At 40.5% G+C, this 14,263-nt stretch overlaps 2 protein-coding genes across 4 annotated transcripts; both read right to left on the bottom strand.

The window, feature by feature from the left end:
* Window positions 1-261: 261 nt before the first annotated feature.
* Window positions 262-4,888, bottom strand: LOC107685282 (forkhead box protein F2-like). Of its 3 annotated transcripts, XM_016481812.1 has the most exons (3): window positions 4,882-4,888; window positions 2,520-3,530; window positions 262-1,134 (listed from the first exon to the last, which is right to left on the bottom strand). In XM_016481812.1, the coding sequence occupies exons 2-3, from the start codon at window positions 3,502-3,504 to the stop codon at window positions 965-967; spliced, it is 1,155 nt and encodes a 384-aa protein (XP_016337298.1). In that variant the 5' UTR covers window positions 3,505-3,530; window positions 4,882-4,888; the 3' UTR covers window positions 262-964. The 3 variants fall into 3 exon arrangements, with proteins under 3 accessions (XP_016337298.1, XP_016337297.1, XP_016337299.1); XM_016481811.1 differs by lacking the exon at window positions 4,882-4,888 and having other exon boundaries at window positions 2,520-3,754; XM_016481813.1 differs by lacking the exon at window positions 4,882-4,888 and having other exon boundaries at window positions 262-1,131; window positions 2,520-3,754.
* A 2,302-nt stretch (window positions 4,889-7,190) lies between these two features.
* LOC107685281 (forkhead box protein Q1-like) lies at window positions 7,191-8,618 on the bottom strand. Its single transcript, XM_016481810.1, has one exon. It carries the CDS (start codon window positions 8,461-8,463, stop codon window positions 7,615-7,617), a length of 849 nt encoding a protein of 282 aa, XP_016337296.1. The 5' UTR covers window positions 8,464-8,618; the 3' UTR covers window positions 7,191-7,614.
* Window positions 8,619-14,263: the final 5,645 nt, after the last annotated feature.

The following is a 14,263-nucleotide window of genomic DNA, read 5'->3' as shown; positions in this document are numbered from 1 at the left end:
AATGCATACAGTAAATATTGCTGGTTCAAATATGTGACCTGTTATTCTTTTCTCCAGAGAAGCGGAACAAGTTTGGGGGAGTTTCGTGTATTGCTGAGGGAAGTGGTGAACTGATTTTAATTATAGAAGGCTGTACAATTAAATAAGCCTATATTTGCTTCAAACCAGTTACAATAATGGAGTCTTTTAACTCTTTTAAACATGCAATAAATAAATACACTTACTGTTTTGTTTTGTTTTTTTTGAGAATACATCGTTTTATTGTACTGTACATAACTGTAATTTATCAACTTGTTAAACTAACAAAAGTGCAATCATTATTATTCTAATACGGTTTTCGTAGGCCTTTTTTCTTTTACACATGAATTAGGCTACCCACAGACCTACACATTCACCCCTGAAAATATAAGAGGTGGAAATACCAAAGAGCCGTCAAAAAGAAACACACATAAGGTTTAAACAAATAAGATATTTAGTATTTCGCGGTGTTGCTGAGTGCATCGAAACTAACTAGGTTTAATTTTACTACGACTTTACATGCTCGGTTATTGAGCAGCTTCCCCTTTTATCCTCATTGGAAATGTGGTCAAATCAAATAAAAGACTTGGCTATTGATTATGGACTGGATAAACAGCTTTGCTAAACAACATTTCTGCTCACTTGCAGACGCTTCGAGGTTTTTCCAAGATAAAGTAAATATGTCATAATCTCCCCCCCCCCTCAAAAAAAAAAGCCCAAACGCTTTCCCTCCCTGTGGAGTCCTCAGTGCCGATCAATTCATTTATTCCTTCATAGTTTCTCTCAGTAAATACGGAGAGATGAACGACTTCGTTTCACCTTCCATTGCTTTTATGTATTCTTCATAGATAACCATGCATGCATCAAGCGCACACAGTCTCGTAATTTGCGAGTTCAGTCCGTATGTTCGGATTTATTTTTATTTTTTGGCTTGTCATGGTTTAAATTACATAACGCATGGCTTTACATCTTGACAGACTCCTTGGGGATGTAGCTGATGATGATAGTAGGATCCACTGCTGGATGGATGAAACGACGTAATACCGTTGAAGTTCAGCACAAAGTCTTTTCTGTCACAGACTGGCGATGAGTGGGTTTGGTATCGAGACATTCCTGCTGGCGAAAACACACACACACCATTATTAATATATTGCTAGAATAATGTCATCATCGATAGTATGCTTAATTGTCTTTACAGTCTTCTTAGTAGTGGAAGCATCAGAGCTTGTTTAGCGCTTTTTACAAGAAAAGTAATATTGTTTTTAGGTTTAATAGAAGACATGCTTATTACCAGCTCAGACACTGAATTCTAGTGCTTTCAACGCCATGCCAGTATTTGAAGAACAATGGTATTGTTTTCCGTAAGTGAACTCAGTTCAACCAATATCAAACTTCCTCACATTTTTGGTTTCAACGCATTATTAGAATTATAACAATTATTCACAGCATGTGTCTTGTGTTTTCTTATATTAAAACGTAATTTTGTGTTTATTTTTTGTTCACCTGGGCCTCATAGGAAGCCTCACAGTTAAAACAGCCCGCACTGGCTAAACTGAACACACGTGTAAAATCCTCTTTAGTTTGCACTAATGTCGGGTTTTCAACTACTGGCAAAGACAGCACTGTTTTTTTAACCTTATGAAATGATGGAAATAAAAAGAAAATCGCAAACAGCTCACAAAGGCCTTTTGCGTCACACATCTGCTATTTTCCTAATTATAGTGTGTCTCCAAAACAGCACTGCATGAAAATCAACTCAAAGAGTGTGAGCAGTTCTTAACTGCCACGCACAAACTTTAATTTATACGTCTAAATGCGCCCTTAGCACACGTAACACATGTAGGCCTCTGGAAAAAAAAAATACTTACATGTCCCAATTTGAAGGAATAAAAAATGATATGATTGTACACTCGCACGACTCTGGAATCTGTCCTTTCTATAAATACTATGGTCGTTAATTGTAAATAGTTATCGATGTACAGGCATAATGATTGCAATAAGATGCATTTTTAAAAGCATCAATGAAATTGCTTCGACAATCTGTACTACTTTAATACTTCGAAAAAGGCTAAATTGTTACACATTATGTCCGCTAAAAACACATTGCCTCTTGTATACAAACTTGATTTGTGTGCTTAAATTGTAATATTTAGGCAGGATTTACGTTTTAAACGACATCACATTACAATGATTTTAAAACAACAGCAGCTACATTGATTTGTATTTATGGGAAACTACACTCTAAAAAATGCTGGGTTGTTTCAACCCAACTTTGGGTCAGATATGCACTAACCCAGCTGGTTAGTGTTCATTTTTTAACCCAAAGGTTGAGTTAGTCCATACTTGATCCAAAGTTGCATTGAAACAACCCGGCATTTTTTTAGAGAGTATAGCCTACTTAAGTATTCTATAAATGCCTTCTTAGACCTGCTAAACTTTATACAGAAATATCAGATCGAGACACTGTAAAGAGTGTGTGCATTAGCGGCTTTATAGCCTACCTGAGATGTCTGCCGACTCTCTGCCGTTGTGATGCAGATAGCCCTGCTCCAGGGAATAAGGCGGCATACTCGAGTGTAATCCGGAGGAGTTTGGGCTGCTGGAGGCTAGCGGCTGCTGTTTAATGTAAGGAGACACTCCTGGTGAAGCCCAATGTGCCGAGGCGGCTCCATACGGCGAATGGCACTCCAGAGAGCCGCTCATGGCCGGCGGAGAGTGCAGCGGACTGTTGCTGTTGTCTGGGCCGTACTCGCCGTTGGAAGCGACTTGGCACGCCGTCATGTATGTAGAACCCGAGCTGGGCGACATGTGTGAGACATGATGGCCTGCTGTACTGAGGCCATCGTAACCCGTGTGAACGCCAGGCACAGGGTTGCTCATCATGTCCAGGTTGTAGCCGTTGGTATGGCAGGCCAGGGACGCGGAGGGCGACTGGAAGTCGAAGTTTTGGGGCAGCATCGAAGCGCCGAAGCCGATGCCGTTCATCATGCGGTACATGGGTTTGAGAGCCTGGCATTTCCTTCGGAAACCACGGGGCCTGCGTCGGAAAGAGCCCTCCTCGAACATGAACTCGCTCCCGGGGTCGATGGTCCAATAGTGGCCTTTTCCCGGCCGCCCGAGGCCTTTGGGAAGTTTGATGAAGCACTCGTTAAGAGACAAATTGTGTCTGACGGAATTTTTCCAGCCTTGGTAGGAACCCCTAAAAAACGGAAAACGCGCTTGGAGGAACTGATAGATTTCACTCAGCGTTAACCTTTTGGTCGGGGAGCTCTGTATCGCCATGACTATGAGGGCGATATAGGAGTAAGGCGGCTTTTCGGGGCGCCTCACGCCCGAGTTGGACTTTTTGCCCTTGCTGCCGGTCGCAGCTGTGCTCTCCAGCGCTGTCTGTGTGCTCTGAAGCGCCGAGTGCATGGTACTGGATGCCGGGCTGGATCTGATGGGAGCCGGAGTGTCCAGCTGCTGCTGAGAGCTCTCAGTCGTCATTGCTAAGCCGTGTAGCCCAAAGGAAGCTGGACGGGTTTAAAAAAACGGGTTCAGTCTTCAAAGAATGAGAGTCGGGGCTAAAAGTACGGGAGAAAACTATGCGTACTCCAAGCAAATCTCTCTTAAAAGCCAGTGTCTCTCCGAGGTCAGTGCGCCACAATTGTGCTCCTGGTTGAAGCCACCAGCTGTGTGTCGCCAGGATAGCGACCCCTCCTTAGTCTCTTGGTGGCCATCGTGAAGACTAACCCTTTAAGAGAAAGAAAATCAATGCTCCAGAGTCCTCTGGCGCAAAGACGTGCGGCCAAACAAAACGCGACCACCTATCAATTCGTAAATCTCTCTCTGCCCCCTAGATCCCCGCTAAATTCCTCCAAGAAATCTCCTCAAACTGCGGAGACCCACCCCTTTTCCATGTCTGGCATGCCTCCAGCTATCGGTCTGGCAGGAGGCTGTGCAGAGTCCGAGGAGAGAGACTCCCCACCTCCCCTCTGACAGCCTAAATACACGCAATAACGCCATTTATCAAGCCTAGCCCGACGTTTCGATCAACAGCGCCACACGCCAAACACCGGGGCGAAGGCTGTCAGAGCTCCAGTAATTAATGGCGTGTTTTGGTGAGAGTTCTGGCACTGGAGGACGTGAGGTTGAAATAGAAAAGCACTTCTAGTGTGTGGCACGATGTAACGGCGCGTTTGACCGTCGAGCTAACAACGTGCGAAGCAAGAGTTCATCGCTTCGCCGAAGAGAGAAGAATGCGAGCACGTAAGGCAGTGACCTGGTTGAGCGTCTTGTCAAGTACGCATGATGGGGATGGGCGAAAAAAGTCCGTCTCCAAGTGTATACAAGTTCTTGTAAAGGGCTGTTCTGGATAAATGATTTTGACATGAGTGGAAGCAGGCTTTTTCCATCAGCCGCTGCGCCAGTGCTCAGATACCACACACAGCGCAGTGTCAGTTTACCGTCCCAGACCCCTATCATCCCCCCTGAGAGGGACTAATTAATTGTGGAAAGTGAGCTTAATTGGCCATACGAAAAAATAAAAGAAAGAAAGAAAAAAATCTCCAGTGCAACGCAACATTCGTGATTATCGTGAAAGAAAAACAATAAATGCGCAGTCACTTGATTTTATTTTAAATGTTTAATTAAAACCAACTCAACCGTGCATGCAAAATAATAATAATAATAGTTTTTATGATTGCATAATCAAAGTAGTCGGTTCTATTATTAACGAATTTTGTTTTATTATCATCAGACGCGTCAATGATTAGGCCTATTTTAAACAATTCTTAGTGTGTGTATATTTATTTGCTCTGTAAACTAATCGATTGTACTACTGTTTACTGGCCTCTTACAGTTTAAACATTAGGCCTACACAACAGTTGGTCTTTTTTTTTTTATTTGGCTTTGTTATGAATACGCGCACTAAAATATACAAATGCAATGCGAGGGCAATATTCACAGCCGTGCCTCATAGGCAGAAACAAGCAGCCTCACATTTTTATCAAAGACAACAAAAGGATGTGGAGATAAAATCAGCCCTCGTCATAACAATAAAGGTAAAGAAAATAATCGCCCCAAAAATTCCCGGCAACATCAAACCCACTGTCCCCGCTGCGTTCAGGATGCACGCTTGGCTTAGAAAAAGCGTGCGCGGTGCAGAAGGAAAATACGTGAAAGACTTTGAAGGTTTCTCGTTGCGGGGATAATGTTGTTGTACTAGACTGCTGGATCCCTCTACTGTTGCAGGTGACCTTTTGACTAAAGGTGACAAATCGATGTCGACTCTCCGAGTGCGCATTTGAAGGCTAAGAGCTGAATAATGGCGATATTAGAGGTTTTCACTCTCCGCGTGACAAGAGGCGCTTCTGGGGACGGATATTTGCAGTTCTGGACAGAAAATATAAATACTGAATTGCTAAATATATCTGTGTCCGCTCTCGGGGAAACTCTGCGAAGAAAAAACAAAGCCCTGAGTTCTCGAGGCGCCTATGAGTGACGAATGTTGCTCTCCCTCACAAGTCCAACAACTTCAGCAATTGTTTAAATTGCAATCAAACAAATAAACTGCATGATGATTAGAAAGATTACGCTCTTTGGGGAATTACTGACGTGGGTTTTAATTTGTATCTTCATTTTGATATGAAAAATACAAAAAAGGAAAATAAACAAATTTGGATACCTATAAAAATGTAATCCACAAGCAGTTACAAAAAAGTACCATTTGACCGTGCGAAATAAATTTGATTACAATAATCTTGTTTTTGAAATGTCACATTTTTGCCTGCTGTTGTGTAGCAGATATTGTACATTACATCCTGTAGGTTGCAGTACAGTCTCTCCAGATGACAGACCCTTTAAACGCCATAAATGGCAACAGGCCTTGTCAGCCTGATTGGTGCTAATGACTTTCTCCTTGACGTCACGTTACACTTCACACATAGAAGTTGAGGTCGATTTTTTTTCTTCTTCTTCTTTTTAGTTTGGCGGGAGCAAGTGATGTCTAATAAATGATTTCAATTATTTGAATAACATTGTAAGGATAGGCCTACAAATATATCGACATTTGAACTTGTGTGGGTTATTCTCTTGCGCAGGCGAATGTTTATATTCACTCAATTAACTTATTAATTCGTCAATGTATTGTGGATATGATATCATAATTGGTGCTTCTGAAACGGTCTGCTTTTTAGTAAAATTATCTATTGAGACGTGTCTATTTGGCCAAAAGAAAATTCAGGTTCTATAAGATATTAACAAGGATCAATATAGTTACACAGTCCCAAAATAATAATAATAATAATAATAATAAAATACTTAAAAATAAAATAAATATAAAAAATAAAAGTAAATAAGTAAATGCATAAAAAAAACTTCTTTTTTTTAATTAAAACGAACGAACGAACGAAAATGTAAGAATAATTACAAAAACTGCTACTACTACTACTTGTTTGACGGGTGTGTTTAAAGGATAAACTATGTTTAAAGCAGAAACAAGGACACATTTACAAATTAAGCATCTTATGGGTTTAACGACCTTAGTTAGATACTGTACTTGGCCTTAACAGCTGAGTTACGTCATCTTATCTTCAGGACCGTGGACAGCTCGTGGAAACGTATGGACCTGGGATTTCATTTCAATATCTACAGCTGCCTCAAACTGAAGCCACTTTATCTTATTTTATTGTCCTATAACCAAAGTCTCAAAACTGCCACGTTTTCAACATGCTGAACTATTATTATGCACGTTAAGGATGCGGATGCAGGGGAAGTGTGAAAACAAACAGAGGCGCCCAGACAGAAGGGCATTATGATAACACCACCTGCAGGTGCTGCTATTAAACTCTCTGGCCATTGCAAGCATAGTAACATTTAGGGCTAATTCAGGATAATTGGGAAATGTTTTGTCCCAGGCATCTCAATGGAAAAAAAATAAAAATGTCCCAATTTACCTGAATTCACCTCTACATTATGAGAAAATGGATTTGAAAACGTGAACATGCATTTTGTTTGTTTTAGGAATCACATTGTAATTTTAATCAACATTTGCTATTTTAAATCACAATAAGCAGCACCGTCAATAATTGGGCAAACATATTTTCGTGAAATTAATATCACAGGATAATATATTTCAAAACATCTGGCCATGAACTTGATAACAATCAATTCGTGTTTAATTTTAAAACATGTTTTATTATTCAATATAAAATGTGCATGCATTCTGTCAGAAAAAAAAATAGTTTACAATAATTCCAGTTTAGATGCAGGAGCCTCACTTTCTTTGTAAGAACTCAAATTGAGCTTGACTAGTTTATCTCGAACTGTAAATCTGAAATGGAAACACGTTTACATTTATAAGAATCGTTTGAGGCACCTGGTTCAACACACTTAAAACAAACACAAAGGGCAATAAATACACAGACGACAGCTTAAAACAACGCAACCGCTCAGTAGGACGATACAAACAGAATAGCTATTAAATAGTTCACAACTTTCAGTCCTTGTCATTCTGCATAAAACTTTCCCGGACGAACTTTACGCAGGCGGATGAAATGTATGTCTTTGTCAAGTCACAAGTGCTCAGAAAGTGCCAAAGTTCCCCACGCGATATTACTACAACAAATAGTCGATCTTGAAGGGGTGAAAGCCCGCGGACGCGTGTGGGATCGACAGGCACTCGGATGTCAGCTGGAACGGGAGAAAGTCCCGTTGGTGACGGCAGCTGATGGCGGGGTCCTCCGGGGGTCCAAAGGATCGAAGCGCATGCGTTTGGGGAAGAGCCACAGGGGAGCCCCGCATGACAAATCCCCCGTGCCAGGTGTCGGCTTTGCGTTCCTCTTTCCTGAAAGGACGGCTGAGGATGCTGTCAATGGCGAAGGAGCTTGTAAACTTGGCGCTGGAAGGAGGCGTAACAATAGTGTCCACCGCAGGAGCTTGGCTCGGCCCCTCTGGCTCCTTGCCCAGTTTTTTGCTGATGCGCTTTCTCCTCCGACGAAACACTCCGTCCGCAAAGGTGTACTCGCTCTGCGGGTTCAGCATCCAGTAGTTGTCCTTCCCCCACGGTCTGGAGGGATCCCGCAGCACCTTGAGAAAGCAGTCGTTGAGAGACAGATTGTGGCGCACTGAATTCCTCCAGCCGGTGTAGCTGCCTCGAAAAAACGGGAACTTTTTCATGAGGTATTCATTGATTTCGGCCAAAGTGAGGCGGCCTGAGTTCGAGTCCCGGATGGCCATGGCGATCAGAGCGATGTATGAGTACGGAGGCTTGGGTCTCCTGGTGTAGGGCTTGCCTTTGCTCTCTGCGCCCGGAGGAACAGGTGCGGGACTGTGCGCCACGCAGTCTCCATCCGAGCCCAGCTCTTCCTCCGCGGACATCGGCGACGGGATGCTGCCCTCGGCGTCGCTGCAGAGCTCCGCGGGCTTGGAGTCGTAGTGACCCCCGCAGAAAACCTCCAGCTTCATTGGCTGAGCTTGTGACACTTTAACTGTCCAGACGCTTCCGCCGAGTAAGGCTCCTTAAGACAACACCGGAGAAAGAGAGCTAGAATAGCCACGCGGAGCTGTCAAACACAATCCAACGCGCGAGAGTGACAGGACCTGTACCTGCTGCAGATAAGTGCACTTAACATCCCTAGCGCGCGCTCAGCTGTCTAATATAGGCGCTCACCTCCGGGTATGCCTACAGGGGGCGGGGCCTGTCTTTAAGTCTTAAAATCACTCTTACAAAAACACACGGATCATGCACACCCTGTTTTGAAATAAAGCGGTCGAGCGTATGTGGACAAACATCAGACAGACTCGTGATGAATTGCTTTGTTGGTTTGAGCCGAGTTTCGTCACAGCGAGGCAGCTTCACCTGCGTCCTTGCTCACCTTTGCGCACCACACAGAAGAGTTTCACCTCAGGAAAGCAGGTGGCGTGCGTTTATCAGACATGGCACGCCGCGCAGGCAACAAAGCTTTACCTATAGGAAGAATAGTCCTGAGAAGTATATTTAGACTTAGAACTGGTTTAATCATAATAAGTCGCAACATATTGTAATCACGTACCAACATTTTAGTTGTGTCAATCACATCCCTCATTAGTCATTAACTGCAGTGTGTTACATTTGTTGATGATATTATGCTCAACATTCGGTTGGGTAGAGCATTGAACTGTTTAATTACTGCAAAAGAGGACGTTTTTAAAAACAAAACAGTGATATCATGCCTGTGCAGTTGTTTAGCATCCCATGTATACACTTATACAGCATTTATGATGAATGTCATTCATGCAGGTAAATAAAATATATAAAGGATATAAAGGCACAATTCCATGCAGCTTTGAATTTAGAGTATATATTTCTTCTAATTTTCAAACTCGAGTTAGGTTGCATCAAATATTTTAGTCATTAAACACTGAATGGACACATTTTGACCTGTGTCACATGTCTAATGCAGTAAAAACAACTTATATTACACAAACAAGCAGAATGTGTTTTAGAATTATGCTTTAAACATGCATTATGCAAACATGTGTAATAGTTTCTTTTATGTGTTTTGAACACTCAAGTGGTGTCAGAATGCCTTTAAGACTATAAATCACACTCTAAAAAATGCTGGGTTAAATATAACCCAGCGCTGGGTTAAAAAGGGTCAAACCCAGCTATTGGGTTGTTTTGAATCCAACCACTGGGTCAAAACAACCCAATAGCTGGGTTTGTCCCTTTTTAACCCAGCACTGGGTTATATTTAAAGAAAAGAAAACATATGCATTTCATACATATACTGTCTTGAATATACCACTTATAATTTTGTACATTTCTGAATTAAAATGATTTTTTAATATTTCTTTGTTAAAGTAAAAAAAAATGTCAAGCTTCTGCAATCATACTAATACCACGATGAAGAAAAGTCCCTTTAAAAAATGAAAACCCCACAACTTTAAGGTAAACGTTTTATATTTCACCTGCTCTGAGGTCAACGAGGTCACGCACGCTCAGGAGTTTTGTAGTTTTTGATATTTTTAAGTAATTGGGTTTATATGTTCTGCCTTTGTCAATTCAATTGCAAAAATAAATAAATAAAATGAGTATTTAGTGAAGTAAATACTAGATTGGTCTATATATAATAAGCATAAGCCTAGTATGCAGGAATTGAAATGCATATTTTGCATGGCTCATGCCAAAACAACCATTCGACTAATCTTCATTAGCATCAATGGTTTCTCTAATTCTTTGCCAAGAAACAAGAGAAAGACCAACTGTCAAGTTTAATATGCTACACATTTGTTACGGACATTTATTTAGTTACAGAATCTGCTTGAGACACACATTATCATCCTCCAATCTCATCATTTTGAGCATCCGCCCATTGACTGCTTGTTGCTTTCCATGAACCTGTCGCTGTTTCCTGCAGGTTTAACCATAACTCAAATATTTAGATTTGAAGTGCTTTGCAGATATTCATTAATGTGTGAGAGAGATTTACCACACGCTCCTCACAGTCGGCACATTGGATGAAGCAGTAGGCTCCACTTCCAGACTGCGGCCAACCACATGAACGCTGGTAAATACACCTGCAGTACCTCATTACCAGTTAATCGTCTTTCACTGACCGTAAAAACAAGTTAAGGGTGTGATGGGGGAAACAAGCATGATGCATACAGTCCCTCGCTAATTAATCAATTAAAATAAGTTGCCTATTAAATGTCCACAACATATGATTTAGATCTCACCTCTGCAATTCAAATTCAAAAGGCAAGTCTATTTAGTGACTAATGTATGATTTCAATTAGATTTGTAAATATCATTTCAAGGTTCGCTCATTTTTTGAAGCAGTCAGAGCTAATTAAATCAGACAAATGTAATTATTGTCCTACGTGGATTGCTAGAAAATGTAGGCTAAAGCTTGTTTTTGATGAACGTGAGTAACTCCGATGATGAGATTTGTGTGAAATCTGGACATTTTTTTTCAAATTGGTCAAAATGTGCAATAAATGCACACCACCTGGTTTTCTACACTTATCCGAAACGTTTTTTATGCGCTGTAATGAGCATAAGATTTTGGCTCTTGTACTGATATTTGAATATGGTTCATTAAAACTTGGCCGAATTCATGATGTGAAATGTCAGAGGCAGCGTTATTTTTCTTCCAGCAGTCAGGAATGAATGGGTATTCCTCTATGAAAGCCTGGCCTGGACCTGCTTACTCCACACTGGCCTAGCCAAATAAATACAGCACATACTGTGGTCTGTAGCGCTGCGTTCTGCAGGGCAGGTTCAACAACAAAAAAAAAAAAAGATGGACCAGTGGAGTTACAGGCATGCGCACCCTCTAATTTTCCCCTCCTGTGTTTATATGTGGCTTTGCAGATTGAAATTGTTTCCAGTAATCTGGAGCGCACAACTAACAGGCCTGAGCATAAACAGTGTAGGCCAGACCTGATGGGCTTTTTCTTGAACAATGCGGGTGGAATTGAGAAATTTATCACAACTAAACTCTTCCGATCAGTCTTTAGTCCATTGTTTTGTTCAGATGATCTCCTTTGCACTGACGACAGACAGTAATAACCTTCAGACTCTGTGATCTTTTAATACAGTTTACATTGTAATCTTCTTCAGATCCATGTCTGTATTTTCAAATCATGGAGCATCTCCACTCCGTTTTGATCCATCAAAGATGCGAAAAAAGAGCATGCAGTGAACTCAAAAACTGGTAGATGACCCACTGTTGCGATCTGTTTTCCACAGCCTACTTTCATAACGCTTGTTTATAATCGCAAACAGAAACGGCGCATTCAGCATTCAAGCCTGGAGTGATCCTTTCCACACAGTCACATAATACACACTATAAAAAATTATTGTGAATTTAACGGTAAAAGACTGTAAAATGCTACAGTAAAAATCTGTTAAATGGTTAACGGTAAATTCTGCTACTATATATGGTGAAAAACTGTATTGGACATTACATGTATTGGACATTAATTTTACGGTAGTATAGCGTTTTTAGAAGTGGAAAATGCCGTATAATTTACAGTGAATAACCGTAAATTGACATTCCCAGAATTCCCTGCGTTACATTTCAAATTTGATGTTTTTTTGTTAAAATAACTGTTTCTTCTTAGTTTTTTCTTATCAGTTGTGTATATTAGGGTCGTGTGTTACACCTAATGTTGTAAAATTCCGGCAACCACAGCTGCCGGTTTTTTACCATAAATTTTATTTTTTTATTGTTATTTATTACATGTAATCTGGATTACATAATCAGATTCCAAAAAATCAAGTACTCAGAACTAAATTATATAAGATTTTATAATGCTCGTAATCAGATTACAGTTACTTTTTATGGATTACATGATTACATATTATTCACACAATGGCAGTAAATCATTATTGATTCTGAAAGAGAGCATGTACGTTAATGTCAGTGTTGTTTTCATGATTATTAATGTTTGTTCGTGTAATGCAGGGATTCTCAAACATTTTTGTCAGCCAAACTCCTTCGACATGACAGAAGATCACCTATTGCCTACTTGTGCCGACCTTTAAATGATTGGACTGTTTGAGGTTTAAATTTGCATATGGAATGTTTGACGTGAAAGTAGAACTCTGTATATCTTCATATTGTAATTTTTAATTCTTTGTATTCTTGAATTGAGGTTTACGGTATTGACATTTTATTGTAACAGCAAAACAATCCAGAGGTTTTTAATGACAAAACGTCCTTACCTGCAATGATGCTGATAAAGTCAATAAACAATAAAACAATATCTACTTGAAAAATCTCTGAGGAAATTAATATTTTTAATAATTTAACACACATTCGAATGTTTTCAGTTCTCTGATGTTGATTAATGGTCACATTGCCATGGTAAACAGGCCAATAAATTATTTCTACTTTTAGTGTTCAAGTGTTTAAATAATTTATTTTATGATTTAAATAATTATTAGCTTTTTATCAACTCACAAACCCACTGCAGTTTTCGTATTAAGCCCAGTTTGGGAAACCCTGGTGTAATGTCATGTTTAATGCATTTGATGCTGATATAAACACAAATTATAATATATTTTCTTTCTCTTTGATTTTTATATCAATATGGTTTGTTTAATGGTATAAGCTTAAAAAAATCTAAAAGTAATCTAAAAAGTAGTCAGATTACATTACCTAAAATGAGTAACCTAGATTACATTAGTAACTACAGCTTTCATCATGTAATATGTAATCAGATTAACAACTTTACTAACTATTAATAAGCAGCAGATTAGGAGTTTATTATATTATTATATAAAAGTCATAGCTTATACTGAGAACTGCTCCCCAAACTAAACTTTACCGGTTAAGTTTTCCTCAATAATGCAGCAGAGATCTTTAACCATTTAAAATTGTTATTTGTAAGAGGGTTGGCCATTTGGCTTCATATTTTAAAAGCATGCCAATGACAAACGATCACAAGTTTTGCCAATTTAGCACAATTTCTCTTTACATGCATCCTCTAGAAACAGCCTCATTTAGTTCACTGACTGATTTTAAGACAGAAAACATAACATTAAAAATGCATTTGCTCGCAGCATGGCTGATAAATTATGCTTATTTGTATTTTTGCATGCACATTACGATGAATAAACGAGATTCCAGATCAGGGCCGGACACAAACACCTCAATTGGAACATGCCTGTAATGCCAAGCATAGTTCCCTTTCATGGGAACTTCGAACTGCGTCCTCTAGGGGTCGCTATGGGGGAACGCCTCGTCATGACCCGTGTCTGAAGCATACATTGAAAAAACACCAACTTGTTGGCCGGCGACAGCCATGACGTCACTACCGGTGCGACTATAGTATAAATAGTCACTAAACCCGAGTTTAGTGACCAAGGATGGCGGCGCGTTCACACGCTGCGGCTTCTCTCTCTCCCGACAGAAAGGTGTTTTCGTGTTTTTTGTCTTGTGAGTCGCAGTGTTTTTGTACGTATTCGTCGCGTCTATCTGTCTCTAAGCGCGCATACAATCGTGAGTTTCTGCTCGATGTCGGCAGAACCACATTTTTAGGGTTAAACTCTGCGCACGCCGAAGAGCTGTGGGATCTCGGTCTGCTCCGGAGGCCCACACCATCACCGACCCCCACTACTGCATCTCGCCCACAGCGGAGGCGCCACAAGCGGCGTGAGAGGAAGCAGAACAAGGGTAAGTGCGGAGGTATCTGGGCTAGGCTAGCGGCTAACCCACACAAGCCAGCTATCCCCACCATCGTACTGGCTAACGTACGCTCTTTGGACAATAAACTG

Source organism: Sinocyclocheilus anshuiensis, unplaced genomic scaffold (assembly GCF_001515605.1).
Source record: "Sinocyclocheilus anshuiensis isolate Anshui unplaced genomic scaffold, SAMN03320099.WGS_v1.1 scaffold677, whole genome shotgun sequence".
In the NCBI taxonomy this organism is placed as follows: Eukaryota; Metazoa; Chordata; class Actinopteri; order Cypriniformes; family Cyprinidae; genus Sinocyclocheilus; species Sinocyclocheilus anshuiensis.
Note: the sequence above shows the minus strand (reverse complement) of the source record. Positions and strands in the feature narration are given on the sequence as shown.